The sequence below is a fragment of the Penicillium argentinense genome (assembly GCF_028826775.1).
Source record: "Penicillium argentinense strain IBT 30761 chromosome Unknown utg000011l_segment0_segment0, whole genome shotgun sequence".
Lineage (NCBI taxonomy): Eukaryota > Fungi > Ascomycota > Eurotiomycetes > Eurotiales > Aspergillaceae > Penicillium > Penicillium argentinense.
This window is the reverse complement of record NW_026622670.1, coordinates 1,816,577-1,842,188: the sequence shown is the minus strand read 5'-3', so window position 1 is coordinate 1,842,188 and position 25,612 is coordinate 1,816,577. Positions and strand designations below refer to the sequence as shown.

The 25,612-nt window shown below is 52.4% G+C and overlaps 9 protein-coding genes across 9 annotated transcripts; 4 read left to right on the top strand and 5 right to left on the bottom strand.

Moving 5' to 3' along the window:
• Positions 1-1,891: 1,891 nt before the first annotated feature.
• Positions 1,892-3,512, top strand: N7532_011705 (ammonium permease MEP2; the record flags this gene model as incomplete). The annotated part of the gene is made up of 4 exons (XM_056624196.1): positions 1,892-1,975; positions 2,041-2,105; positions 2,168-2,422; positions 2,486-3,512. 4 exons carry the CDS (start codon positions 1,892-1,894, stop codon positions 3,510-3,512), a joined length of 1,431 nt encoding a protein of 476 aa, XP_056469184.1.
• Positions 3,513-3,978: 466 nt separating this feature from the next.
• N7532_011704 (U2 snRNP complex subunit CUS2) lies at positions 3,979-5,543 on the top strand (the record flags this gene model as incomplete). The annotated part of the gene is made up of 6 exons (XM_056624195.1): positions 3,979-4,155; positions 4,280-4,390; positions 4,459-4,880; positions 4,931-5,039; positions 5,106-5,273; positions 5,331-5,543. The coding sequence occupies 6 exons, from the start codon at positions 3,979-3,981 to the stop codon at positions 5,541-5,543; spliced, it is 1,200 nt and encodes a 399-aa protein (XP_056469183.1).
• Positions 5,544-6,195: 652 nt separating this feature from the next.
• On the top strand, positions 6,196-7,995 carry N7532_011703 (tubulin beta chain; the record flags this gene model as incomplete). The annotated part of the gene is made up of 7 exons (XM_056624194.1): positions 6,196-6,207; positions 6,307-6,330; positions 6,421-6,446; positions 6,515-6,556; positions 6,617-6,671; positions 6,738-7,193; positions 7,267-7,995. 7 exons carry the CDS (start codon positions 6,196-6,198, stop codon positions 7,993-7,995), a joined length of 1,344 nt encoding a protein of 447 aa, XP_056469182.1.
• A 320-nt stretch (positions 7,996-8,315) lies between these two features.
• On the bottom strand, positions 8,316-10,754 carry N7532_011702 (uncharacterized protein; the record flags this gene model as incomplete). Its single annotated transcript, XM_056624193.1, is given in 4 exon segments — positions 8,316-9,117; positions 9,191-10,032; positions 10,052-10,234; positions 10,299-10,754. 4 exon segments carry the CDS (start codon positions 10,752-10,754, stop codon positions 8,316-8,318), a joined length of 2,283 nt encoding a protein of 760 aa, XP_056469181.1.
• A 457-nt stretch (positions 10,755-11,211) lies between these two features.
• Positions 11,212-12,602, bottom strand: N7532_011701 (uncharacterized protein; the record flags this gene model as incomplete). The annotated part of the gene is made up of 3 exons (XM_056624192.1): positions 11,212-11,611; positions 11,662-12,248; positions 12,309-12,602. 3 exons carry the CDS (start codon positions 12,600-12,602, stop codon positions 11,212-11,214), a joined length of 1,281 nt encoding a protein of 426 aa, XP_056469180.1.
• Positions 12,603-13,289: 687 nt separating this feature from the next.
• On the bottom strand, positions 13,290-14,988 carry N7532_011700 (purine-cytosine permease family protein; the record flags this gene model as incomplete). The annotated part of the gene is made up of 4 exons (XM_056624191.1): positions 13,290-13,424; positions 13,490-14,252; positions 14,307-14,530; positions 14,584-14,988. The coding sequence occupies 4 exons, from the start codon at positions 14,986-14,988 to the stop codon at positions 13,290-13,292; spliced, it is 1,527 nt and encodes a 508-aa protein (XP_056469179.1).
• Positions 14,989-17,745: 2,757 nt separating this feature from the next.
• N7532_011699 (uncharacterized protein) lies at positions 17,746-18,426 on the top strand (the record flags this gene model as incomplete). The annotated part of the gene is made up of 1 exon (XM_056624190.1): positions 17,746-18,426. One exon carries the CDS (start codon positions 17,746-17,748, stop codon positions 18,424-18,426), a length of 681 nt encoding a protein of 226 aa, XP_056469178.1.
• A 504-nt stretch (positions 18,427-18,930) lies between these two features.
• Positions 18,931-20,392, bottom strand: N7532_011698 (uncharacterized protein; the record flags this gene model as incomplete). The annotated part of the gene is made up of 2 exons (XM_056624189.1): positions 18,931-20,136; positions 20,201-20,392. 2 exons carry the CDS (start codon positions 20,390-20,392, stop codon positions 18,931-18,933), a joined length of 1,398 nt encoding a protein of 465 aa, XP_056469177.1.
• Positions 20,393-21,091: 699 nt separating this feature from the next.
• pmcA (putative P-type calcium ATPase) lies at positions 21,092-25,443 on the bottom strand (the record flags this gene model as incomplete). The annotated part of the gene is made up of 2 exons (XM_056624188.1): positions 21,092-22,010; positions 22,061-25,443. 2 exons carry the CDS (start codon positions 25,441-25,443, stop codon positions 21,092-21,094), a joined length of 4,302 nt encoding a protein of 1,433 aa, XP_056469176.1.
• Positions 25,444-25,612: the final 169 nt, after the last annotated feature.

Genomic DNA, 25,612 nt, shown 5'->3' with positions numbered 1-25,612 from the left:
AATTTCCAGTGAGAGTCTTCGGTTCCCCGGAATCACCCGCCATAGAAGCAGAGCAAGCATTTCATCAGATAGCAGACCAGATAAATCAAAAGTGTCATCAATGACTGATCGCTGCTACATATTGACGTAACCTGTTGAAGTCCATCGAGACCAAGACTGAGCCTCTGTACAGGTCTTTGTAGGGCCAATGCCAAGACTCATTTCGGGATGCCGAAGCAGCCTTTCAATAATCCCCGGCCAATGAGGGAGCCAGTGCTTATCTGGACTTGGCACTCCCCGGACCGCGTGGCTGCTGGCCAAGTTGCTGTCGCTCCATGCGTTCATCTCTTCGCGGTTGCACGGTACTCCGTATTCCGTACCTGCGCAGGGAGCTGCAGCCTCGGAGAAAGAGCCGTTTCCCATACATTCCTCGGAACCAAATGCGAGGGGGAGGACAATCATTGATTCTCTAAGCTTTGAGGCTATGATCCGCAGACGTGTATTGCATGCGTTCGCTTAATTCAGTATTTGTCGGGAGGGCTTTGAGTGTCCTTCTCATTAGGAATCAATTGTGTCAGAGGCGCCGGTCGAGGCAGTGGAAATGTCAGCCAAGAAATCGCAAGAAATTCAAATGAAGCCAAAAAAGACAAAATGAAGGAGCATGACGAATAATATCGGCGGCCCCTGGCGTAAGGGTGTTGTTGGATGACAGGTTGATAAGCCGCGTGAGAGGTCGAATATGGCGGCGCTGATTGGCTGTTCATTCTATGACAGATAAGAGCCCGTTGGATCATCGGTCCACTGACCCTATGTATTCAATGTACACATTGCGACCGGACAGCCTGATTGCCATTCAAAATCGCACAATAAGCAACAAAGAACAATGACAATAAATCAGTACAGAATAATTCCCGGGAAAAGCAGTGGCGATTTGTGTTGGCGTCCCAAAGAGGCAGCAGCAGTCCCGCGTACGGGCAGCTTCTGGGCCCAGATAAGGCCTGGCCGCTGATTGGCGCGCGGAGGGCATCATATCTACAGCCAGTGACAGCCGTCACTCGGGCTGGCCATCCGATGGTCCTTCACGGCATTCGTCGTATCGTCGGTAATCAAAGGCCTGGTTTCGATTATTCGCTACTGTCAGTCATTCAGTTTCACGCTATCGTCCGTGCTTCATCTCCCTGCTTATCACCACGCGAGGCCGAGTTGCGGACAACAGCAACGGAGCTTTCACTTGCAGCCTGCGGCTTCCCGTCCTGGTCTGAAAGCATGGAGATTCCTTCGAAGAATTAGAAATAATCATGGGCAACCAGTTAGAGAATTCATTTACCTAGCTCTAATAGAGATCGATTTGAGTGCCTTTCCAGGCCATGAACTATATAGCGGCCTGGGCAGACCCGTAATCCCCCGGCGCATAGGACCCATATTCTCTGGAAACACGCCCCAATCCGCTTTTATCCCGTACATGGCAGAACTGGGCACTCTTGGCCCCAGCTATCAGTCAGATTGGATAAATCATAATAGAAATCACCATGACCACCGGCTTGGTTCCCACTATCTGCGGCTAAGATTGATGGTTCCGATGCTCTTCTAGCGCGTTGTGGTGGAGACAAACCCCGTTTGATGTCCGGACGCTGCGTCGCTATTTAATTATCAGCTCATCCCTGCAGAAATGGATACATCAGCTGCTCCTTCCCCTTTACTCGGCCTGGACCATCGGGTTTAAAGCAATTGTCTCTCGTCGCCCGTGATTTCACTTCCGCACTAACATACCCAGCTGCCCTACGGCGGACGGAACTCGTCACACCACACTTATCCGAGGGCCAGTGAAACCCTGGGACTCCCTGGTCGGAATCGCCTACTGGCTTATCTTTCTCACTTCCCGTTACACTGACCCTCTCCATCGGGCTCCGCCATGTCTGCCTCTCCCGTTGAGTACAACGGCACCATCGCCAGTGGCGGTGACTCTCTGCACGACGACCTCAACATTTACTACAATGTATGTAACCACAGGAACCCATTCGTTGCTATCCAGAATTTTCTTGACTAACGATGACATGGCAGGCCGGTGATATTTCTTGGATCATTACTTCGTCAGCCCTGGTGCTGCTCATGATTCCAGGTGTTGGGTATGCGTTTTATTCGAAAGCCAGGCTGTTGGCGACAATATTTGCTAACTTCTACCGTCTAGGTTCTTCTACTCCGGTCTGGCCCGTCGCAAGTCTGCCCTGTCCCTCATTTGGCTCTCGATCATGTCGGTCGGCGTGGTTTCGTTCCAATGGTTCTTCTGGGGCTACTCGTTGGCCTTCTCGCATACTGCTGGCAAGTATATCGGTGATCTTTCCAACTTTGGTATGAAGGATGTCCTGGCTCAGCCATCTGTCGGCGGTGACAAGGTTCCCGATATCTTGTTCGCTATTTTCCAGGGCATGTTCGCCAGCATTACGTGAGTTCCCTCCAACCGGGATATTTTCCAATTTGACGAATGGACTAACACATAATCACCTAGCGTTGCGCTTGCTGTCGGTGCCATTGCTGAGCGTGGTCGCATGCTCCCCTGCATTGTCTTCATGTTTATCTGGACGACAATCATCTACGATCCCATTGCTTGCTGGACATGGAACCCCTCGGGCTGGGTTTACATCCTTGGTGGACTGGACTTTGCCGGTGGTACTCCCGTCCACATCGCCTCCGGATCTGCTGCTCTCGCGTACTCTTTGATGTTGGGAAAGCGTCGGGGCCACGGAACACACGAGCTTAACTACCGACCTCACAATGTCACTCACGTTGTCATCGGAACCGTCTTCCTCTGGGTTGGTTGGTTCGGTTTCAACGCCGGCTCAGCCCTTTCCGCCAACCTTCGTGCTGCCATGGCGGCTGTTGTTACCAACCTTGCTGCTGCCGTCGGGGGTGTTACCTGGTGCTTGATGGATTATCGTCTGGAGCGCAAGTGGTCCACTGTCGGCTTCTGTTCTGGTGTTATCGCTGGCCTGGTTGCCATCACTCCCGGATCTGGGTTCGTTACGCCCTGGGCTGCTTTTATTTTCGGCGTGGTGGGTGCCATTGCTTGCAACTACGCGACGAAGCTCAAGTTCCTGCTCCGGGTTGACGATGCCCTGGATATCTTCGCCGTCCACGGTATTGGTGGTCTTGTTGGCAACCTCCTTACTGGCCTCTTCGCTGCCGACTACATTGCACACTTGGACGGCTCGACCGAGATTGCTGGTGGCTGGATCAACCACAATTACATTCAATTGGGCTACCAGCTGGCTGACTCTGTCTCCGGCTTTGCCTACTCCTTCTTTGGCACTTGCATCATCTTGTTCATCCTTAATCTCATTCCCGGTCTAAGTCTTCGTGCTCCCGAGGAGGATGAGATCATGGGTATTGATGATGCCGAGATTGGCGAGTTTGCCTACGATTATGTCGAGGTCACCCGTGACATTCTCAACGGCGTTGAAGGCAGTGAGACTGGCTCCAAGCGCACGATTACTCCCACGGGCGAACACACCGCTACCATTGACACCAAGGCCTAATTTTATTCTCTTCAGTTTCTCTTTGGTTTCACTCTGGCATTCTTTAATACTTTAATTTCTTCTTTTTCGGCGGTTCATTTGTGCCATTCTTTCATGGAATTTCTCAAGATAACATCCTATTTCGTTACGCTTCATGCGCCCTAACAGATACCCAATCAAAAATGGAAAGCATAAAAACAAAAACAGTTCATATATTTTCTTGAGTCGCGGTTTCTGCAGAAGCATAGTACATCTAATACAGTACCTTGGGGTACATGGTTACTTCTTGTTGAAAAGCCTTACGTAAGCGTGCCTCTACAGGCCGCAGTCGCTGGCTGGCACCTGCCTGATGAAGGCGGCGACGGTGGGGAGCTCGGAGCTTCACCTGGCCAGCTCCCCGCCCCACGAACTCAACCCTGTTTTCTCCCCGTCCATGACAGCCAACGTTCAGTAATCACCACTGATCTGTCTTTCAGCCACCATCAAGATGTCTGCGCAGAGTCCCGAGACCGGCGGGAATGCGCGCAGCCTTCCTACCGATGAGTCCAAGTTCGACCGCGACCCGCGCATCTCATTCTCCAAACTCGATGGCAAATACATTCTGAAAACAGAGGATGGGCAGGAGTTTGTCTACGACGAAGCGATCAAGCGATGGGTTCATACGGTATATAACTTGCCAGTCACCAGTGTGCTTCGTGTCTATCGCGAATCGCGAGTTGCAATGAAGGCGGAAACCTTGGGTTCCGCATCCTTAGCGCATGGAACACTCACACCCCCTCTCTCTCTAGGTTGATGAGCAATTGCTCCGTCAGCAACAGGAAGCATACAAGGTTGCAGGCGTTGTCGATGAAAATATCGCGAACCCCCGCGATAAGAAGAAGCGCAAGAAGAAAGGCGACGTAAGTTGCCCGGTCCATTTGCAGTCCTTTTTCCGGGCTGGCGCTGACCACAAATCTTCTTTCCTTAGGCCAATGCATCGGACCCTAAGAATCCGAATGCCTCCAAAAATACCGCGGTTTTCGTTTCTGACCTCCCTCTGGATGCCAAGGTCGAGGAAATTGAAGAGGTCTTCTCAAAGGCCGGAGTGATCGCCGAGGAGATCGATAGCCAACGGCCACGAATCAAAATGTACACCGATGAAAATGGCAAATTCAAGGGCGAGGCACTGGTTGTGTATTTCCGACACGAATCAGTCCCACTTGCGATCACCCTGCTGGATGGCATAGAGCTCCGACCTTCACCGTCTTCAGTGCCACAACCGCAGCGTAACTACATTCGGGTGGAGACTGCCAGCTACAGTTACAAGAAAACTAAGAACCATGATGGCACGTCGCAGACCAATGCGCGAGACAAGAAAAAGATTATTGAGCGCACCCAGAAAATGAACAGGTGTGTTGTTTTCCTTCCTTTGCAATATTCTTTCACTGACGCTGCAGCAGCAAACTCGCCGACTGGGACGATGACGAACCCTCTGCATTGCCCGACACCAGCTCGAAGTTTGACAAGGTGATGATCTTAAAACACATGTTCACTTTGAAGGAAATCAAGGTCGGTCTATTCACCATGTCATGTTCCATGACTCTGATTTTGTGCTAACTGACACTTTCTTTCCAGGAGGATCCCGCCGCCATTTTGGACATCAAACAAGATGTCCGCGAAGAATGCGAAAATATTGCTGGCGATATGGGCGAAGTGACCAACGTGGTGCTCTATGACGAAGAACCGGATGGTGTCATCAGCGTTCGGTTTACCGACCCCGAGGCTGCCCGGGCATGTGTCGAGGTAGGCAATTCCTCGCATTCGATTACTTTGAATTCTAGCTAAACACGTTTCTTGCAGCGAATGAACGGCCGAATTTTCGCTGGCCTTCGAGTTTTGGCTTACATATCAGATGGAAGCGAGAAATTCAAGAAGACCAACGAGCGACGCGCTGCACTCGAGGACATGGCGGAGCGAGGACTCGACGCCAAAGTTGACAGCGAAGCGAAGCGACTGGATGAGTTCGGCGCATGGCTGGAGGGCTCCGATGCGGTGGAAAGCACGGCCAAGTAAAGGGAAAGCACAAATCATGTAAGAACACAACAACGGGAACGGATCTGAACTACCACTACAGGTTTGAAAACAACGGAAAACCAATTAAATATCCCTAGCAATAGGCCGACAAATGAACCTGTTACCAGATTGACTATCTGATTCTGAGAAATGCGCCCAAACAAGGTAAGTGAGTAATCATAGCTGGGATGGCGGACGTATATGGATTTCCAAGTGGGATTGGAATTGTTGTGCTTACTGAAGTTTTCTTTTCTTGTCATTTTAATTTTTGCTTTTATCAGGTGAGCTTATAGTTTACTTTGATAGCTCGCAAAATGTGCAATTCTTGTCAGCCTCCTCTTCAGGTATCATATACTGCCATTTGTATCCTTGTGCTAGTAGTCGGGCAAGTTGAAGGTGTATGCGTATTACTTAATTGTTATGGGCAAAGTGTGGTTCGCATCCGCGGGCGAACGCGGCTTGGTCCCGTGATGGCGCTATTCCCCTTCGGGTGAGGCCCCTCCCCCCTGAAGCGCCAAAGTTGTTGTTGATCCCCACGCACACACACCGCTCCAACTCTTCTCCTTTCCCATCTCCCTGGACTTCAGGTCGACCTCTTCCTTCATTTCTCCAGTCCTCTTTTACTAGTCCATCACCAACCTCTCTTACCACAATGCGTGAGATTGTACGTTCCTCCCCCGAATTCGACGCGTCTTTGTTGTCCTACCCCTGAACGGACCCCACTAGTTCAATCTGCTAACATGAGCTTTTTCCCAACATATAGGTCCACCTCCAGACCGGCCAGTGTGTACGTGCCCCTTCGAAGAATTCGACTTGTTGGATCGATGAGGATACAAATGGGCGAAATTTCATGAAACTAACGATTATGGCGGTATAGGGTAACCAAATTGGTGCCGCTTTCTGGTAAGTGCCACCAGACCCCAACAGAGCAATTGTTGAATATACGAGGCATTATACTAACCAATAAATAGGCAAACCATCGCCGGTGAGCACGGTCTCGATGGTGATGGCCAGTGAGTTCCCCTCGGCATGATTTTTGGATTCGAGAATGGCGGTCTAACGTTTTTGGGTAGCTACAACGGTTCTTCCGACCTCCAGCTGGAGCGTATGAACGTTTACTTCACCCACGTGAGTTTTACCCAACCTTTTTGGCTCACTACACGAACATGATCTGATTGTTTACTGTTCGAATAGGCTTCCGGTGACAAGTATGTTCCTCGTGCCGTTCTGGTCGACCTGGAGCCCGGTACCATGGACGCCGTCCGTGCCGGTCCCTTCGGCAAGCTTTTCCGCCCCGACAACTTCGTCTTCGGCCAATCTGGTGCTGGTAACAACTGGGCCAAGGGTCACTACACCGAGGGTGCCGAGCTCGTCGACCAGGTCGTCGATGTCGTCCGCCGGGAGGCCGAGGCTTGCGACTGCCTCCAGGGTTTCCAGATCACCCACTCCCTGGGTGGTGGTACCGGTGCCGGTATGGGTACGCTCCTGATCTCCAAGATCCGTGAGGAGTTCCCCGACCGCATGATGGCCACCTTCTCCGTCGTTCCCTCCCCCAAGGTCTCCGACACCGTTGTTGAGCCTTACAACGCCACCCTTTCCGTTCACCAGCTGGTTGAGCACTCCGATGAGACCTTCTGTATCGACAACGAGGTATAATATGACCCGACTTGATATGCTTGATATTGCCTTTTTGGGACTGGAAACTAATTATTCATAATTCTAGGCTCTGTACGACATCTGCATGCGCACCCTGAAGCTGTCTCAGCCCTCCTACGGCGACCTGAACCACCTCGTGTCCGCTGTGATGTCCGGTGTCACCACCTCCCTCCGTTTCCCCGGTCAGCTCAACTCCGATCTCCGCAAGCTGGCTGTCAACATGGTTCCCTTCCCTCGCCTGCACTTCTTCATGGTCGGCTTCGCTCCTTTGACCAGCCGTGGCGCCCACTCTTACCGCCAGGTCAGCGTCCCCGAGCTGACCCAGCAGATGTTCGACCCCAAGAACATGATGGCCGCCTCTGACTTCCGCAACGGTCGTTACCTCACCTGCTCTGCTCTGTTCCGCGGTAAGGTCTCCATGAAGGAGGTCGAGGACCAGATGCGCAGCATCCAGACCAAGAACCAGAGCTACTTCGTCGAGTGGATCCCCAACAACGTCCAGACCGCTCTGTGCTCTGTTCCTCCCCGCGGCCTCCGCATGTCTTCCACCTTCGTCGGTAACTCCACCTCCATCCAGGAGCTGTTCAAGCGTGTCGGTGACCAGTTCACTGCCATGTTCCGCCGCAAGGCTTTCTTGCACTGGTACACTGGTGAGGGTATGGACGAGATGGAGTTCACTGAGGCTGAGAGCAACATGAACGACCTGGTCTCCGAGTACCAGCAGTACCAGGACGCCTCCATCTCCGAGGGTGAGGAGGAGTACGGCGAGGAGGTCCCTCTCGAGGACGAGGTCTAAATGCCACTACCAAGTGCTGATCTCCGGCTTTGAGATTCGTTCGCAGTAATTCCCTTGCTAAGCCTACATTCTCTACCCTTCGCTTCTCGGGCCTCGGCCGCGAACCCCAGTATTTTGTTTGAGCGCTCTAATTTACCCTTTATCCTGTCTCTATTTTCCCGTCTGTCGGCCATGGGCGGTTAACGACCGTTCGGCTAGAATAGCAAGCACATACTGGAAAAGCAATTGACGAAATGATTCTATTCAAATCGGTTTTGGGCATTGTAGAACGTATTGATTTACGTAGAACCTTTTCCTATTGACCTTATGGTATCAATCTGCTACTGATATCGGTGTTCTTTTTGGGGCTCGTGTACATCTCCCGATGTAAATGTGCAATGTCCTACCAGACCTACGACCTGCACCGACCCCCATTTCACCGGCAGCAGCCCCATATCCTCATCTTCGTTTTCCCATTGAACCCCCGCATCCATCTCCCCATTTTCTCTATGATTCGCATCAAACGCAGGATGACACGCCGCAGCAATAGTAAAACTACAACTCCCGGCAACAGGCATGGCCGACTCAAACTTCCTAAAACTCAACCCAACAAGACAGAAGAACATGAAACTCCCGACAGCAATGGAACTAACGATTGCAACTGGCGAATAGCCACATGTCAGAAAGTCCTGGCCCCGCTGTCTCTCCATGTTAGGGCCATAAGCCTCAATTCCCACCATAAATAGACTCTGCGAGATAAGCCAGTGCAGCAGGGCCGAGACGCATATAAGCGGGGCCGCATAACGGTATGGCAGGGAGAGGAAATAATTGCTGCGCTGGGAGAGAGATGGGCTCCCCGAGACCCGGAGACCTTTCCGGCTGACGGCGTATCCGCTCCATTCAGCTGCAAAATTCATTGCCGTGAGGAGGCTGTTGAAGGCGAAGTAAAGGAATGAGAAGATTAGTTGTGGGGTGTTGGCTATTATGACGATAGGGATGAGCGTTTGAGGCCAGTGGTCGCCTTTTATAAGGGTGCTTGCGTTGATTTCGTTTAGGGTTGTTTTCCAGACGGTGGAGTGGGACTTTATTTGGGAGATGCCGTATAGCAGGAGGACGATGCAAGTGATGATTGCGAGGAGCCAGCTGTCAAGGTGTAAGCAGATAGACTTGTAAAGTTGTTACACTATGTGTACGGGGTTGTAGGCAAGGAACTCACAAGGATATACTAAATATCCATCGTCTTGCGGAGACAGCACTGCCCCAACGTTTGATTTTCCCATTGTAAACCCTCGGTTCGTGGGCCCTCGAGTGCAGTTTCCAGGATATGGATCTAGCCTCCTGGTAGGAGAGCAGACACCTACCCTTGGTATAAGGATCGGGCTGCCGCAGGAAAGAAGCAATTGCATCGCCGGTGGTGAGGATCGGAGCCTCTCTCATACCAAACCACATATAACACAAGATAACCGTTTTCACAAGGTTGAACCCAAGGATGACCATGGTCAATGGGAAAGAGTATTGTAACTTGCAGTACTGCCTCGCCTTCTCAGCAAGACAGTAGTCAACCTTCCACCCTCCACCCGACGAAGAACCACTTAACACGGTCCAATTATTATCCGCAATCTGAGATTGGATTGTGGGTAGGTATGTCACGCAATCTGAGCCCCAGTCATTCGGGCAAAGCCACCCATATGGATCTGCCTGTGGAGGCGCGAGATCCAGATACCGCTGGGGGCTGAACACGCCCTGTGTGGTGAGGTACACGTATGTGATAGGCGTGCTGACTTGCTCAGTGACCAGAAGAAGATTGCCATATTTTGTTTGAAAGGTCTGCGCGTATTCATTAACGCAGTCTGTTGGGTCGAGATGGCTGAGCGTGTCGTTTCCCGCGGATGACCAAAGCCTCTCAAATGCGTCCCACTTGTCTGTGTCTCGGCGTGGCACTTCCAGATTTGGCGAATATACTTTGCCGAGCTCTCCATGTCCCAGGAAAATCATGTAGGCTGTGACGGATGTTGTTGAGAAGATTGTGGAGTTGTAGCTTTTTTCGTTAGCAGGTGGCTAGACGATGACGAAGTACGGAGGCATATAATTCGTACACGAGATGGAAAGGGAGCGACGAGGCTGCTAGGCATATCCATAAAAGCGAGCGTCCCTTGGACACGCGAAACAGATTTCGAATGCTAGGCACTCCGATGTCGAGCCATTTCCCTTTTTGGTGGGCTCGGCCAATGTTTTGTCTTGTTGGTGCTGCTAGGCATTGCTAATGCCGATGTTAATCGCAAGACACGTAGCTCGAAAATATGATGAATGGTCTTGGTATATACCATCCCAAAATTACTGGCGCATAGCAAAGCCGTGCTCAGTATATTGATCAACAAATGTAATCCGATATCCAAATGTTGTACCTTCTCGCAGTTCCCTTCGTACAAGACCCCCGTCGTGTCATTTTGTCGATTATGGGCGATGGTATAAAGCATAAAGCAGAGATTGAAAAGAAAGACAATCACGCTTGTGATAAAGGCCAAGAATACCGTGAATCTCCAGCCCTGAAACCGGTCCCCACCTCGAAAGAGCCAGCTTTGCTGGGGCCGGTGTTCCCCGTTCTGGCCCGAGTCACTTTCCGAGCCCCTCTCTGAATATCGCCCCGATTGAAGTTCTGATGTACTTTGTAATAGGTGATCTGCACTTTGATGGTAAGGGGTTATCGGGATCAGCTCGGTGTCATGCTCAGCTGAGCCACTATCCCACATGGCGGATTGCAGGGTGTCGGGGAAGGGCATGGCGAGAGAACGAGGTCTCGGTCGAGGCTCGATAGGGGGTACTGTCCTTTTAACTGCATATAATGCGGGAACCTAAAATAAAATAATCGGCGCCAGGTGAGAGCCCTCGAATGGCAGAGGCTCAACGTGCCGCAGCAGCGTGGGGGCCGAAACCCTGAAGGTGCCCGGGCAAACACGAAGCCTGCAGGTTGCATCGCATGGGGCCCGTTGGCAAGCGCTTGAGCGATGTCTGCCGTGTACATCGCAATATGATGATACTATTGAGCATGAACCAGGCTACAATGAAGAAAACGCTCAATGGAGCAGTAACCTAAATAAGTTGCGAATGTCAGTCCCCTAGGACAAGAGCAACATTCACACCGCCTCTCCTGGAGACTGTTGCACAGTATCGCGAATACGATGCCAATATACCCAAGCACCTGACTAGACTAGAATATGAAACGTTTGTACAGACTCCTCAGTGGAAGGGACATTTGCCTGTCCGGAATTCCTTCAACTCTTCCATGGTCTCCTCCAACTGTTTCCTCCCCTTGCCTTCGAAATACTTAGGACCGACATCCTGAATATGATAGCCCGAAGGATAGTACTTCTCTCCCTCATCTCCAGGAACTGGCCGACCCAGCGCCCAAGTCAGCCATGCTTCGGGTCCCCAGCGGTTCCAAAAGGTCGGCTTGACATAATATGGTGCCGCCTCCCATTTGGTCAGGTAGAAACGGCCGTTCTCATCAGGCTCCTCGGTGAAAGAAGCATAGCGCAAGGCGTATGGCCTCGGAGGGGTCAAGTAACGGAGGATCAGCTTCCGAGTCGTAAGAAGTCCCGAGAAAAGAGAAGCAAAGAAAGGAGAGGGGGCGTCGTATCTGGTTCAACAGTTAGGATAAACAAAGGTCAACTGCGAGATCAGTCTTACAGCATTGCTTTTCGCAGTCGGTCATCCATCATGAACGAAACAAATTGCAGCCCGACAGGATGCAGGACCTTCGGAAGCATGTAAACCAATACCGCCGTGGTTTGATCTGCCGTCTCGCGATTCTTTTGATCAGGGACCATGCACTTCTCCTCATACGCTTCGCTCCAGACATCCAGTTCGTCCAGCCACTGAATACCATCTGTGAATCCCGCTGTCCCGGATGGTAGGACATCATAGCTAATACCCAGCGCATCGCCGACACTCTTCCAGAAAGTGCCAATAGCACAGCGCTCGAGATCACTCAGGGTGCGCCATTCGAACTTGTTGATAAATCGAATAGGCTGCAAAGCGAAGAGCGCAAGCGTATACAGCATGTCATCGTCCAGGATCTTTCCCGAGGCACGGTACCCGCTATGCAGAAAGCGCGTGCGGGCTAGCGAAATGTACGCCCGCTGCGAGGTCGGGCTATTCCCGACCATCTCCTGGACCAGAGCGCTGGTATCTGTGTAGCGCTTGAGCGAGGTTTCCGGGTTGGAGAACTGACTGGTCTTGGTGAGGAGGTGGGAGATGGATGGAATGCCGTAGGTCTTGTAGACGAGTCAGTCTTGATGATTCTGGCTCAAAGGCAATCAAGATCAAGCACTCACCCTGAACAGCGCGAACTGCAGCGACTTGATAAACATGAATGGGAACTCGAGCTGCGCGACGGTCTTTTGGATTTGGAAGGCATCCTCGTCGGTCATTTTGGCCATGTCCTCGCGGGTCTTATAGGGGTACTGCAGGTGCAGTCTGCGCAGACGACGATATCGCAGCGCGCTGGTGACAAGAGGGTATCCGACCAAGAGCCCCAGGGCGTAGGGGGTCCATTCTCGCGGCGATGAGTCCAGCAGCGCCTTCGCGAGCTCCGCGATGGGCTGCGCCGCGTCCAGAGTGTGATTCATGGCAGACGGGATGCGGTATTGAGGAACTTCAGGGTATCGCAAGGGGACCTAAGACTTGGTGAAGCGATCCGGCCGCTTTTGCATCCAACAACCGCCACGAGTGCGCCACGCAGTCCTTTATATAGTGGTGCATGAGCGGTCGCGGTGAAATCCACGAGACGTGATTGCTCGGGGCCCACTGCGATCGTCGAGCTTTGGCCTGTTCGAGTGTCTGCTGTACTCCATACACAACGCTAGTACTGCACCAGATTTGTAGGGTGCATGCACAGTATTGCGGTGGGTCAGGGGAGCTGTAGAGGATCGCTCACTGGCGCAGAAGATGCCCGACTAACCGAGGCAGAACTAGGCCGATCATCTGACCACGCCATTACATCCAGCCGTACATCTGTTTTTGTTCAAGCACCAGCAACTACCGAGAGCTCGGTAGGCGTGGCTGTTCATATTGAATACGGCTATACCCAAGGTGTTAAGAAATGTGCAGCATGTCCCCCAACTGCTTTTTACAAGATTTCCGCCACTTTCTCTATTTGATTTTAACTACTACACTTGTACAGCCCAGTTATGTACTCCGCCAGATTTGCGGGGATCGTCATGCCGCGGACCGGGGTTGAGGACCATCGGCTTCGGTTTCATATGCATCTTATACACGATCGCATACACAGCAGCTCGAACCAGCACATCCCTGGTCTAGCGCCCCACGAGGGATAGTTCGAGCAATCGCAGTCCCGGATACGCCATCGCGGCAAATCCAGCGCCCATCCACAGTCCGAGATCCGCTCCCCCGGTCAGATGGGCCACAACACCGGAATAGTACGCTTGGTCCTAGAAGCTTGTTAGTACCCTAGGGTGGAAACTGCAGCATATGATGACTGCCAAAGAGAACTCACCATCCCGAGGATCGCACCAGCCCATCCGATCAGGAAACTGACACCGGCCGCAATCCCCTTGGGCAACTTCTGTGGGTTGTTCCAGGCAGTCCAGTCATAACCACTCTTGCGGCGGAACAGCACGTCTTCTTCCACTACAATCGCAATCCAGATGACCACCCAGTATCCGATCAGTGGCAGGAAGCTCTTGAAGATCTGATACAATGAGTTGCGGCCGCCCATCGCGCACGCCGTATAGATGATTGTGCTGATGGTGGTAAAGACCGGCCGTGGAACTTTCTGAAAGAACCCGCCGAGCATCTGAAAGTTCATGCCCATCGAATACACGCCGGGGGTGTTGTTCGCAACCTGTGCCAGCACATTGATCACGGCGCAGAACTTGCCGAATCCTCCGAGGGAATCGTACGCCGTCATCAGCAGGCCGCCGGGGCTGGTGCCATACTTCACAGCGTATGTGGGTGAACTGACCATCACAGTGCCCATGCCAACACCAAGAAGGAGAGTGATCACCATCGCCTGCCCACCGCCGAGGACGGTCACGGCGAAGGTGCGCCAGCGCTTGACATGCGCTGGGTAGTAAACGTAGTAATCGGCAGCGAGCGGGGCCCATGAGAGGGCCACAGAGAGACACAATGAGAAGAAGGAAACTCGCTTGGCGTTCAGGATCAGCGGAGTACTTTCGACATAGGTGTTGAAGTCAAAACGGGGCCCTGCGGAGCCCAGCATAATACACAGCACCATCAATTGGGGGAGCCAGGCAAATCTGAGCCTCGTTAGAATCATTCCAGCCGAGCGATGTTTCGCAGAGTATATTTACCGTTCATAGATCTGGAAAATGCGCATTCCGAACATGGCCATGATCCAACTGATAAATGCGACAATGGCAATACCAACAAGGACGGAGAGATGCCCGCCAGACACCTTGGAGAGAATTTGGCCTCCGACAACACCGTTCACCATGCAGTAGCCCAGGTTAGTGAAGACATTGAGCAAGCAGCAGACTTTACTGGGATAGTATCCCATGAAGTACCGGGCTACAATCTGCCGGGTCCGTCAGTATATGCTCCAGACAAGTTGAACGAAGCAGTACTCACCAGAGTTCGATTTCCACTCCGCGGTCCCCAAGTGCTCATGTATCCCACGGTACATGATCCGACCAGATTTCCAAAAACCGCACACAACGCCGCGTCCTTGAATCTGAGGCCCAGCACAAGCGTTCCCATCGAGCCAACGATGATGTTGTTTGTAGCCAAAGCCATACTAAACCACATGAGCATCATATGCAATGTTGTCGATGCGGTTACCTGCTCGCGCTCCTCGGGAGGCACTCGTTCGATGCCTCGTGTCTCCACGTTCCTGAGGCTTGCGAGCCATCTTCGGTATCGTGGCTGCGGCTTGGTCTCGATTCCGGCATTCGCAGAGTCATTGTCCAGCTCGGATTGACTCAAACTGTCCAAGGATGGTGATCCATTCCCCTTTTCAATATCGCGTTTCTTCATTCTCGGGCTTCTTTTCGGAGATTCGGTACTGAATCAAAGTCGAGCACAAGGATAACCAAGTTCTCGGCCGAGCTGTGGATTGCCGACGATTGAGATAACCCAAATCCACAGGATTGCACTATGCCGAGGTAGATTACCTCGAGCACTGGCGTATGAATAGGCCCTCCAGTACGATCGACGACAGTACTCTGAGCAAGGTCGAAAAGATAAACAATATGGTGCTGAATATTGGAAATAAGATGAGAAAATGGGGCAGCCCAGGCCTGGTATCTAGGTAGATATAAGGCAGAACCCAAAACCCCAGCCTAGGGGAGCGCTCTGCAGCGTGGGACCTGACATCACCCTGTGTCGAGGCTGGGAGTGGTGTACCACCCGCACCTCTCGCACGCAGGCATTCCTCAGCAAACAAGGACCGGAAACCATCCAGGAAGCCCATCCGCGCTCCGAACCAATAAACACGTCGACCCCATCCCCAGCTCAACCATCGATCCCCGCCAGGAACCGGTCCGTAAAACCAGGATGGTCCAGGATGATCTAGGATGTGGAACATCAACCCGAGTAACAACCCCCGTCGATATCTAGGTCGACTTGGCACCGCCCGAACCTAATCGTGCCATTGCATCAGCCTCCTTCACTCGCCTCATGATGCCATCTCAACGAGGTTAGACCCTCATGACGGCGCCGCTGGAAAGCAGGAGCGAGAGAGCTCCGCGATCCTCCATCGCATGATCACCGCGCTCTTTCCCAAACGGGAAGCTCAGCATACCCTAAAGCTCCGAAAATGCGCTCACTGGAATGCTGCCCACGCAAGGAGACGTCTTCTGCGCTTCTATATGGCGATCAGCTTGGAGGGGATCACAGGAGGGAAAGGCTGATCTCTTACTACTTTAACGCTCCTTCTGCTCCTCCACCAACGGCATCCGCGAGCCCCGCCCTTTTCCTCCTGCTGATGATTCGCTCCGGTCGGCCTGTGCAAAGATACGTATGAAGGGGTGAATCACGGAGATGTGATCTGCTGTATTTGGCATCAGATTAGCGTCATTCATAGGGTCGAAGGACAAGCTTGCTCGGTTCCCCGCGGTGTCGCGCTCGCGTTCCGAGGATCCGGACGGTCACATTGGGGTTTTGGTGGATTAACCTCCGACATACGGATATTCATTATTATATCATTGGTCAATACAGATGCTTGCGTGACCCCCGAAAGACTCGGATGCTGCGAATTTGCTCCCAATAGCAGAATCATCCTCCCTATTCACGAGGTGCATGCGCTGGGGTTTGGAATCGCGGATACAACCCCCCCATCAATCCCTAACCCAAAGCAGGGCCAAGCTTTTCGAGGTCCTTCCTGACCCACATGTTCATCTGTTATGCGCATCGGCTCATACGAAACAAGTTCTGCACCTCTCCTGCATGCTCGGCGACACGCGGCCATTACTTCTCGCCAATTTCGAGAGCCGGCTTGATCTACCGGGTGATCGACTGCACATCATCATTAGCTTCTCGCCTCATGAGCTAAGTTCCTTCTTTCATTTGTCGGGTCACTCCGAATATGCTTATCTGTTATGTCTGTCCTACGAGCTCCACATGGAGGAATCGCCTTCATTTTTGCCTTGATCATGATTGTGGAGGCTGGAGTTTGAGTTGTTGGAAGAAGTTCCCGTGGAGCCCCATATACGATGTCCTATAGTGGCTCATTAATCTTTCCGTTCATACTTGGAATAAATGCTCATGATGGTCCAGTTGCTGGGTTGGCACATTATCCACGTGCTGGCTTGTATATGGGTCTTGAGGGTCAAGCTTTGCTACCTTAGGACCACAATTCAGTCACAATCACGTTTTCTCGTAGCCGAGATGCATAAATTCGCAATTCAAAATCTTGAGATTAAATTGATCATGCTGCCAAATCTACACATTTTAGGCGATCTTGTGTACCATCGGGATACTTTTGCGGCAGCTGGACCCACGGTTGGCATGGCGGATATTGAACATGTCCTTGGAACCTAGTTACCAAACTCGAGCTTGGCTTAGTAAATAAATGGCTATTCGATATGAAGCGCAAATACGCCAAAGTGATTGTGAAGGAGAACGCATCATTCCGCCAGACTGGCAAGCTTTCGTAATGTAATCTGTCATGCACACAGTGGTGCCTGATCTTGGTTACCGTCAGCTCACTGTTTGGCCACCCGGTCGGGCTTGAAGGCTCGGCCGCCCCTCGACTGTAGAGTCATTTCAATTTACTTTTCAGATTTGATTGAAATGAATTGATTCCATTGACTATTCAGAAGTGTTTCAATGATGAAGAAGCTCAGTTTTCACAGTGAGTAACTTCTTGGCACTATGCGTCAACATCCAAGTCGTAATTGCGTAGCTAGTACCATTTTGATAGTCGAGTCCAAGACGTTTCCAGAAAGGCAATGGGCACCTTAACAGTTAATTCATAACTAAATCGATTTTATGGCCCTCCTAAAGCTACTGTGATGGCGTTTATCCGTGTTTGCTGCTGGCTGAGTGTGGCTGGTGGTCGGCTAATTTGGTGAGGCTCGGCCGTATATGGCAGCCATCCCCAGAGAACATCGTCGAACTGCTCTGGAAAGAGCCGGCAGTCACCCACCGACTGAATCGCACAATGGTCGATCGCAGCGCCTGTATTTTATTCCACCTCCGTGATGCCTGTTCCTTTTCCCCGACCTCGCACTCCCCACCACCCCCCATAACCACCATCACGCGCACGTCGTTTTTTCGTTTTCTTCGACCAAAATGAAGAAAACCACCCAGGCAGCCCAGTACTGGAGTGCACTGGGAAAAATGAGCAGCTCCGAGCATGCGACCGTCGTCCGTACGCTTCTCAAGTCAATGGATGAAGCCAACATCCTCCACAAGCCCATGAAAATGGACGGCGTCCGCGCGGCCTTCGATGAAGGCATTCTCCTCAACATGCGGGAGATGCCTAGCACCGTGCAAGTCGCTTTCTTCAAAAATCCGACACAGTGCTTCGAGGCCCTGTACAAGATCGCCACGTTGATCAAGGGCACCTCCCAGGTGCGAAAGTACTACCTCGACACGGCCACACACCTCCTCCACGACGAAGAAATCGTCTTCATCTCCCCCGACTTCACCAGATGGACCGGTCTCCGCCTCTCAGACTTCCTCACCTACAAGTACGGCCTCCACAAGGATGGGGCCGTTGACGAGCGCCTTCTCGACTACGAGAAGTTTGTCCGAGCCCTCGTCAACGCTTGCGGGTACGACACCCGTCAGCACCACGTCTCCCTCTGGCACACCATGCCCACCTCGACGAACACCTACCCCGGCGACAACGAGCACAATGCCGTTACTGACGCCGAGTCCTGGGTCTCGGCCATGATCGAGGAGCAGAACCTCCTTCAGGACGAGAAGGCTCCACTCGAGTTCCACGTGGCCGAGCTCCACGGTGAGTAAATCGCAGGTCTTTCTGCAACGTTGTGGTGTTAGCTGACATGTATCCAGCGTTGTTCTTCGAATGGTTTTTCCGGTAGGCACTCGACCGGCTGATTCTGTAAAAGAGCAGGTAAAGATGGTTCATTTCGACTTTTTGAAGACATCTAGTGAAGATGTAATTTGCGTTGCGTATGTTGTTTCTCTTGTTTTTTTTTGTCTCTCCCTCTGTTCTTCTGTTGCTTTCTTTTTTTTATTGTTATGATACCAAATTTTTCTTTTTTTTTTTTTGTGTGTGTGTTTAACATTCTCCTGAAACGTAGGAGCAAGCGAACTACAGATCTAATCTTGCGTAGCAACACCCACAGTAGTTTACACAGTGTAGGTTCTTTCAACATTACTTTTATGACCTTTCCACATACAGCAAAAGGAATGCAAGCTTGGATCTTCAACGCCATACCCTACAATATAGCAGATGTGTTTAATCAATCTCAGCGTACCAAGAAATCTCTATGCTTCACCAAATTCTCACTGGAACCTCGTCATGGCAAGAGGATCAGTCAATTCACCACCCCTTCCCCGAACCCAGATATCAACCACCCTCGAAGCATCCTCCAAGTCCGAATCCACAACAAAGTACCACCCATAGAACGAACCTGTCACACAAGAATGATTGGGATAGATTTTAACCACCTGACCAACCGACAACGGCATCCCATCCTTCTTAGAATCCTCCCAAGCAATGATCGAGTGCTCCTGACTGATCCGCGCAACAAACAACCGATCCTTTCCGGACTTCGCCTCACCCTTCATCCTCCAGTTCGACAGATACCCCCAGCCAGGATAGCTCGGACAAGGCTCCCGGCCAAGCGCCAGTGTCCCGGCAGCAACAAGAGCCTCAGGTACATCCCGCTCGCCATCCTGGTAGACACTGCACACCTCCGCAACGACAGACATGGCAATCTCCTCTTCAAACGAGCCTGCACCCTGACGCGCATTCGTAGTAGCCTGCTGGATATCCAAGATAGGATAGTTACCAGCATGCAACTCAATCTTCACGCTGGCCTCATTCTGCTCAGCGCAAGGCTCCCGCAACAGCGCACGAAGCTCATCTGCCTCAGGTGAAGACGAGCCCTGCACAAGATTATGCGAAGACATGGCCTGCGGCGTCGCGCCGACACTAATAATCAATTCACGGTCCTTGGGCAGGAGCGGCAGCCACCTATTCAGCGCAATCTTGCAACCCTGGATCTCCCCGATGAGATACCTCATCGCCTCCTCGGCGGTGTTTGCATTATAGCTCAGGCTCGAGTGGGAGTACAGGCCAAGGAACTTAGCATGGCCCGCCTGCTCCGCTTCAGCCAGCTTTTCCAGCAGTCCATTCTTGTTCAGGGAAGCGGGAGGTAGACCCGCACGGTGATAGCCGGTATCAACCTTGACAAAGACGCAGGCGGGGAACTTCGCCTTGGCGGAGAAGTTCTGGAGGAATTGGATTTGGTCCGGGTGGTCGATCATCACCGCGACGCTATCCTCGCCGATTGCCGCGGCCAATTCCGCTAGCCGGGGAACGTGGGATGGGACTAGTGGGATGCCGTAGAGGATATTCGGGGACCGTCCGGCCCGCTTGAGGCCCGCCAGAAGCCCGATGAGGGTTTCGATTTCAAGCAAGGTTGAGGCGATGAATTTGGGAGTTTGATTCTCCTTGTCCAGTTGGAGTTTGGCGATTTCCAGCGTCTAGGCGGGGTCAGATTTCTTCATGTATGGATATTGATATGCCCTCCTGGGATATGTGTTTTACCTTGTGTGTCTTGACATGGGCTCTGAATTCAACGCCGAGAGTCTTGATCGTGCGGTTCATTCGCTCGCAGTTCCGGCGCACGATTGCTCGGTCAATAACTGCGGCTGGCTTGGGCAAATCGGCGATGTCCTCGCCAGCCCATCGCTGGAGTAATTCGGGCTGTGAGGGGAGGGCGAAGGCATTCGACGCCATTGCTGTATTTTCAAATGGTGATTGAGAGGTTGAGAGAAGAATAGAGGTCAGGTTGCGGGGAGTAGTGATGATATGGTGGAGCGGCGTTGATAACTGGCGCGGTTCGGTGCCGCGCTCCCGATTAGGACATGCGGTGGGGCCGGCAGTGCAATAGGGTTAAAAGTTCAGCCTGTACTACCAGCATCGTGTACCTCACCTAGTGTAGTGTATGTATGACTACTGCAGATTATAGAGGACTTCAATGTCGAGACAATGATGTTATATTGTGCGTAAGATAAATAACAGTTTGAATGAAAGGAACTTTGATGAAATCGAGGTATTATTTCCAATATAAATAGACGGCGGTACCGTTCCTGTATACGCCAATTCTCCAAGCGACAGCAAAGCAGCCCGATCCAGCCCCGGGAATGCAAAGGTGACATGCAAAGAGAGGAACATGTGCAGTCTATAGATTTTCAACGCACCGCGCCACAATCCTTTCCACAAACGAAACGAGAAAAGAAATGGGCTAGGTCACAAACAAAAGGGATTACAAAGGTGTACCCGAGACACGGAGAGTAGAACGACAAAAGAAGAGACCCAAACAGCGCGGCCGAGGGGATATAGAGTAAGGAAGGAGGGGATATAGAGTAAGGAAGGAAACACAAACGCCGTCCGTGGATATGCTTGTTTTTTGTTTTGTTTTGGGTGTCGGTATTTTTATGCCCGCGACTGGCTGTGGCTCGAGCGAGAGCGGTTCGACATTGAGCGACGACCTCGGCTGGAGGGAGCTCGCTCAGAGGGCGCTGGTGGTGCGTGCTCGAAGAATGGAGTCAAGTCCGGTTGCTGACTGGGAGGGTTCTTGGGATCGTGGGAATATTCGCCCAAGATCCGGTCATCGGCCGCGGTGTCAGGATGGATCTCAATTCCCGGCTGGTGATCCAGTCCACCGTGAGGGCCAGTGGGCGGGAAGGCGATAGAGTCGGCTTCATCATTACCGCGGTCAATAGGAGACCATCCGGCAATACTGCCCGCGACAATTCCAGCCATTGCCGCCGCGGGTCCAAATGTAGAGTTGGAGCGGGATCGAGTATTGCGGCGCGAGCGAGATTCGGGGGACGCGGGCTGAGGAGTCGGGCTTCCCTCGTCGCCATTGGGGGTAGGCGGAGCAGAGGATTCGCGCGAGCGCGAGCCGCTGCGAGATCGAGGTAATAATTCCTGAGGGTGTTGCAGCTTGTGGCGGATGTGGCGGAGACGACCACCACGGACAGACTTGATGAAAGCCAGCTGGTCGCGGATCTCTTCCAGTGCCGGGTTCCACTCATAGCGACGGTCTTCATCGGAGATCACCAGCTCAGGTCCTCCCTTCTTGTTGCGATGCCAGATGTGGGGGATGATTCGACTGACGAATTCGTCGGGGATGAGGCGGATGATCACTGCAATCGGTACAGAAATTGCGCCAAGTACAAGACTGACAGCCCATTGTGTTCCCTGGTCGAGACGTTTCACAGAGAAAGCCGCACCTCCCACGAAGATAATCAGAACCTGGCCTCCGATGATGATAAGCTGGATGCCGACGAACCACTTGTTGCGCCACACTCCCTCCATAATATTGAGTTTGTTATCAATTCGGCGAGAGCTGCAAAAATTGTTAGTTTTGTGAAATAGAAAATCATGGAAAACACCTACTTATACTGGTTGAAGATCTGCATGAAGACGAAAGTGTTGAAGACCACCGTCTGCATATGTTCTTCATTCCAGGGGAAGATGGATTTGCCGGCAAAGTTGAGAACGAATGTCACAACCAGTTGATAGATCGATTGTCCAATGATCATTTTCCACATTGTAAGGGTAATGAGTGGGGCCGCTTTGGACTCGGGTCTGCGATCGAGGACATATGGAGATGGGGGATCGGTAGCCAATGCAAGAGCGGCGAAAGTATCCATGATGAGGTTGACCCACAGCAGCTGGACTGCGCTGAGCACGGAGTCCCCACTGCTGCTGGCAACGGCCGAGACGAAGGTCAAGACCACAGCAGTGATGTTGACCGTAATCTGGAACTGAAGGAACTTCTTGACGGCGTCGCTGACAGTACGACCCCAGGCCATGGCCTTGACAATTGATGCAAAGTTGTCGTCCATCAAGATGATATCGGACGCCTCCTTGGCCACTTCAGTACCAGTAACACCCATGGCGAAGCCAACATCGGCATTCTTCAGAGCCTGCGCATCGTTGGTACCATCACCGGTGACAGCAACAGTCTCACCGAGCTTCTTCAGTTGGTTCACCAGGATCTTCTTGTCATCGGGGCTAGACCGCGCGATGACTTGAAGTCTGGGAATGATCTGGTTCATTTGTCGCGTGCTCAATTTCCGGAACTGCGGGCCTTCAATTGCAATTCCACCAGGAGTGTAGATACCACACTCGCCAGCAATGGCCTTGGCAGTCATGATATTGTCACCTGTTACCATTCGCACAAAGACACCGGCACGCTGGCAGGTGTGCACGGCCTCTGCGACTCCAGCTCGGACTGGATCCTGGATACCAAAGATGCCAAGAATAGACATGTCCTTGAAGATATCGTCAAAAGGAACGGTGTTCCGAGTTCCTGAGGCCGAAGCTCCACGGGGTGGCCATTGGTCAAATTCCCGGTAGACCAGAGCGATACACCGCAGGGAACGCGATGCGTATGTGACGATGGTGTTGTCCAGGGTAGAGCGGTTCTCCTCCGAAAGTGGGGATTCACTCAGAGTATCCGTCGGGTCGCGCACAATAGTTGAAGACTTGTTCATCAAGATCTCCGCAGCTCCCTTGACCAACACGCGGTATTTTCCATTTTCGAGCTGAACAACCACGCCCATGCATTTGCGACCGGAATCGAAGGGGTACATTTCAACAATCTTCGCGCTAGCTCGCTCCTCGCTCGGGGGTCCCATGCCGAGGTGTTCGCGTGCGAATGATAACAAAGCCGTCTCGGTCTTGGATCCGATAAAGGTCTTCACGCCATCTTGTTCACCTTCGAAAGCGGTGGAGTTGAGAGTGATGGACTTGAGCAGGAGGTCTTTAACCGACGACGAAAGCGTAGATACAAATTCGGAGGCAGAAACATCGCCTGACTGAGCAGCAGCCTGTCCCTTGTCTCCAAATCGCGAGGTGGTTCCCAGGGTGGCAGCAACAGCCGTCATCTTATTTTCGGTGAGGGTACCAGTCTTGTCGGAGCAGATGGTTGTCGCATTGCCCATAGTCTCACAAGCTTTGAGGAAGCGAACCAAGTTGTTATCCTTGATCATTCGTGTTGTAGCAAAGGCGAGAGCAAGTGTCACTGCTAAGGGTAGACCTTCAGGCACCGCCACGACCACAATCGTAACAGCGACGATGAAGATCTGCAGAAACGCTTGGCCCTTGGCATCGGCGCCGCCTTCAATCGACTTCAATCGGACGAGGAACTTGATAAAGAGGACCACGAACAAAAGCAGACCCGAAGCAAGACCTAGCTTGGCAATGTACTCGGCGAGTTTGTTCAGCTTGGTCTGCAACGGAGTGGTTTCGCCGTCCTCCTGGAGAGACATCATTGTCCGTCCATGCGTCGAGTGTATACCAGTGGCTGTGACGAGGAACGTACCGACACCCTCGGAGACCTTGGCGCCAGAGACAATGAACGGATCCATCTTCTTGAGGTCTTGGTGTTGCTCGATGGCTCGGTAAACGTCGTCTCCAGGGGTCTTTCGGAGTAGATCAGATTCACCAGTAGCGGAAGACTCGTCGCATGTCACACCGTGACCATCGATCAGAATGCCATCGACAGGAACCATATCGCCGGGCTCCATGTGCATGACGTCGCCAACCATGATATCGTGAATGGAGACCTCTGCTGTTTTACCGGATCGAATAACCTTGATCAACCGATTTTCTTTCTTCTTGTTGAGTTTGGCGAATTGTCGTTCCTTTTGCCAATCGTTCGAGGCACCAACCGTCACGACAATGATGATGGCAACCAAGATGGCAAGACCTTCAACCCATTCCACGCCAGGCTCATTGGGATCTGCTGGATGCAGTGACTGGGGGATACCGACAGCGAGAGAGATAGCGGCAGCGACTGTCAGCAGAATCAACACCTTATCGTTGAAAGCAATCCAGGCCAATTCCCAGATGGTCTTCAACTTTCTCTCTGGCAGTTTGTTATTTCCAAAGACTCGCCTGCGGTCGGAGAACTCCTCGGTCTCATTCGTCGCCGGCTTTCCATCAGCTGGCGGTGTAGGCGGCGGTCCAACAGGAGAAGCCGACTTGGGCATGGCATTCGATCCTACAGCCTCATCGAAAGCCACTGCTCCATCCAACGTGCTCTCATCGGTGCTCAGGCCACTTTGGACATCAGTCCGGAGCCCTTTCTCGAGGCCACGCAGTCCACCCAGTGCATGGAATGCAGCAAAGCTCTTCGGATTCAACAGCTTGTTCAGTTGACCCGGAGAAAAGGCAAAGCGGTTGTTCTCCACCTCGAACTCGTCTTCCCGGCCAGGATCTGGTGTCAACGCATCCTCGTTATCGACATTGGTATGCTTGGTCAGATCGGACTGTGAGTGCGAGTGATGGGATGCAGAGGGCACGAAAGTATCACCACCGTAAATGCTCGACGTTTGGCTGGTGTCTTCCGACTCGAGGGAATTGCCCCGGGACCGCGTCCCTGGCACGGACAGGAAGTTGGAATGCGACTCTGGCAGCTTGGTCTTGGGGGAAGAAATATTATGTGGCGATGTGGGCCGGTCGTGGTCTCGATCTCGAGCCTCGGAGGAGGCATTCGAGCGGATCGAAGCAGCAGATCGTCTATCTGTTGGGGAGACGCCACCATCATAGCTGGTCGTCCTGGTGTCGGGGTATTCGCCATTATTATGATTAAGATTATCCGTCGAGGCTTGCTCGGGATCGGACAGAACCTGGACTGGAGGTTCGCCAGTACTCGGGGAGTTCACGGCAGAGGTATCGATGGTGATGGTGGGAGCCCGCTCCCTCCGCAAGGGTGTCGTCGGTGTCTGGACGGGCTCGTCGGCCTCGCCCTCTCGTCGCGAATCGGACATGGAGGCGCGGGTTTACGCGAGCGGTACGTTAAACCGTCGTCGGGCTTTGCATGGATAGAGGGTCTGCGGGCCGTCGTGTGGGGAGACTTTGAAAGGTCGTCTATCGCGTCAGGTCGAATTAGGCTCGTAGATGAAACTGTACAGTGCCCGACAGCTCTTCCATGGGCGG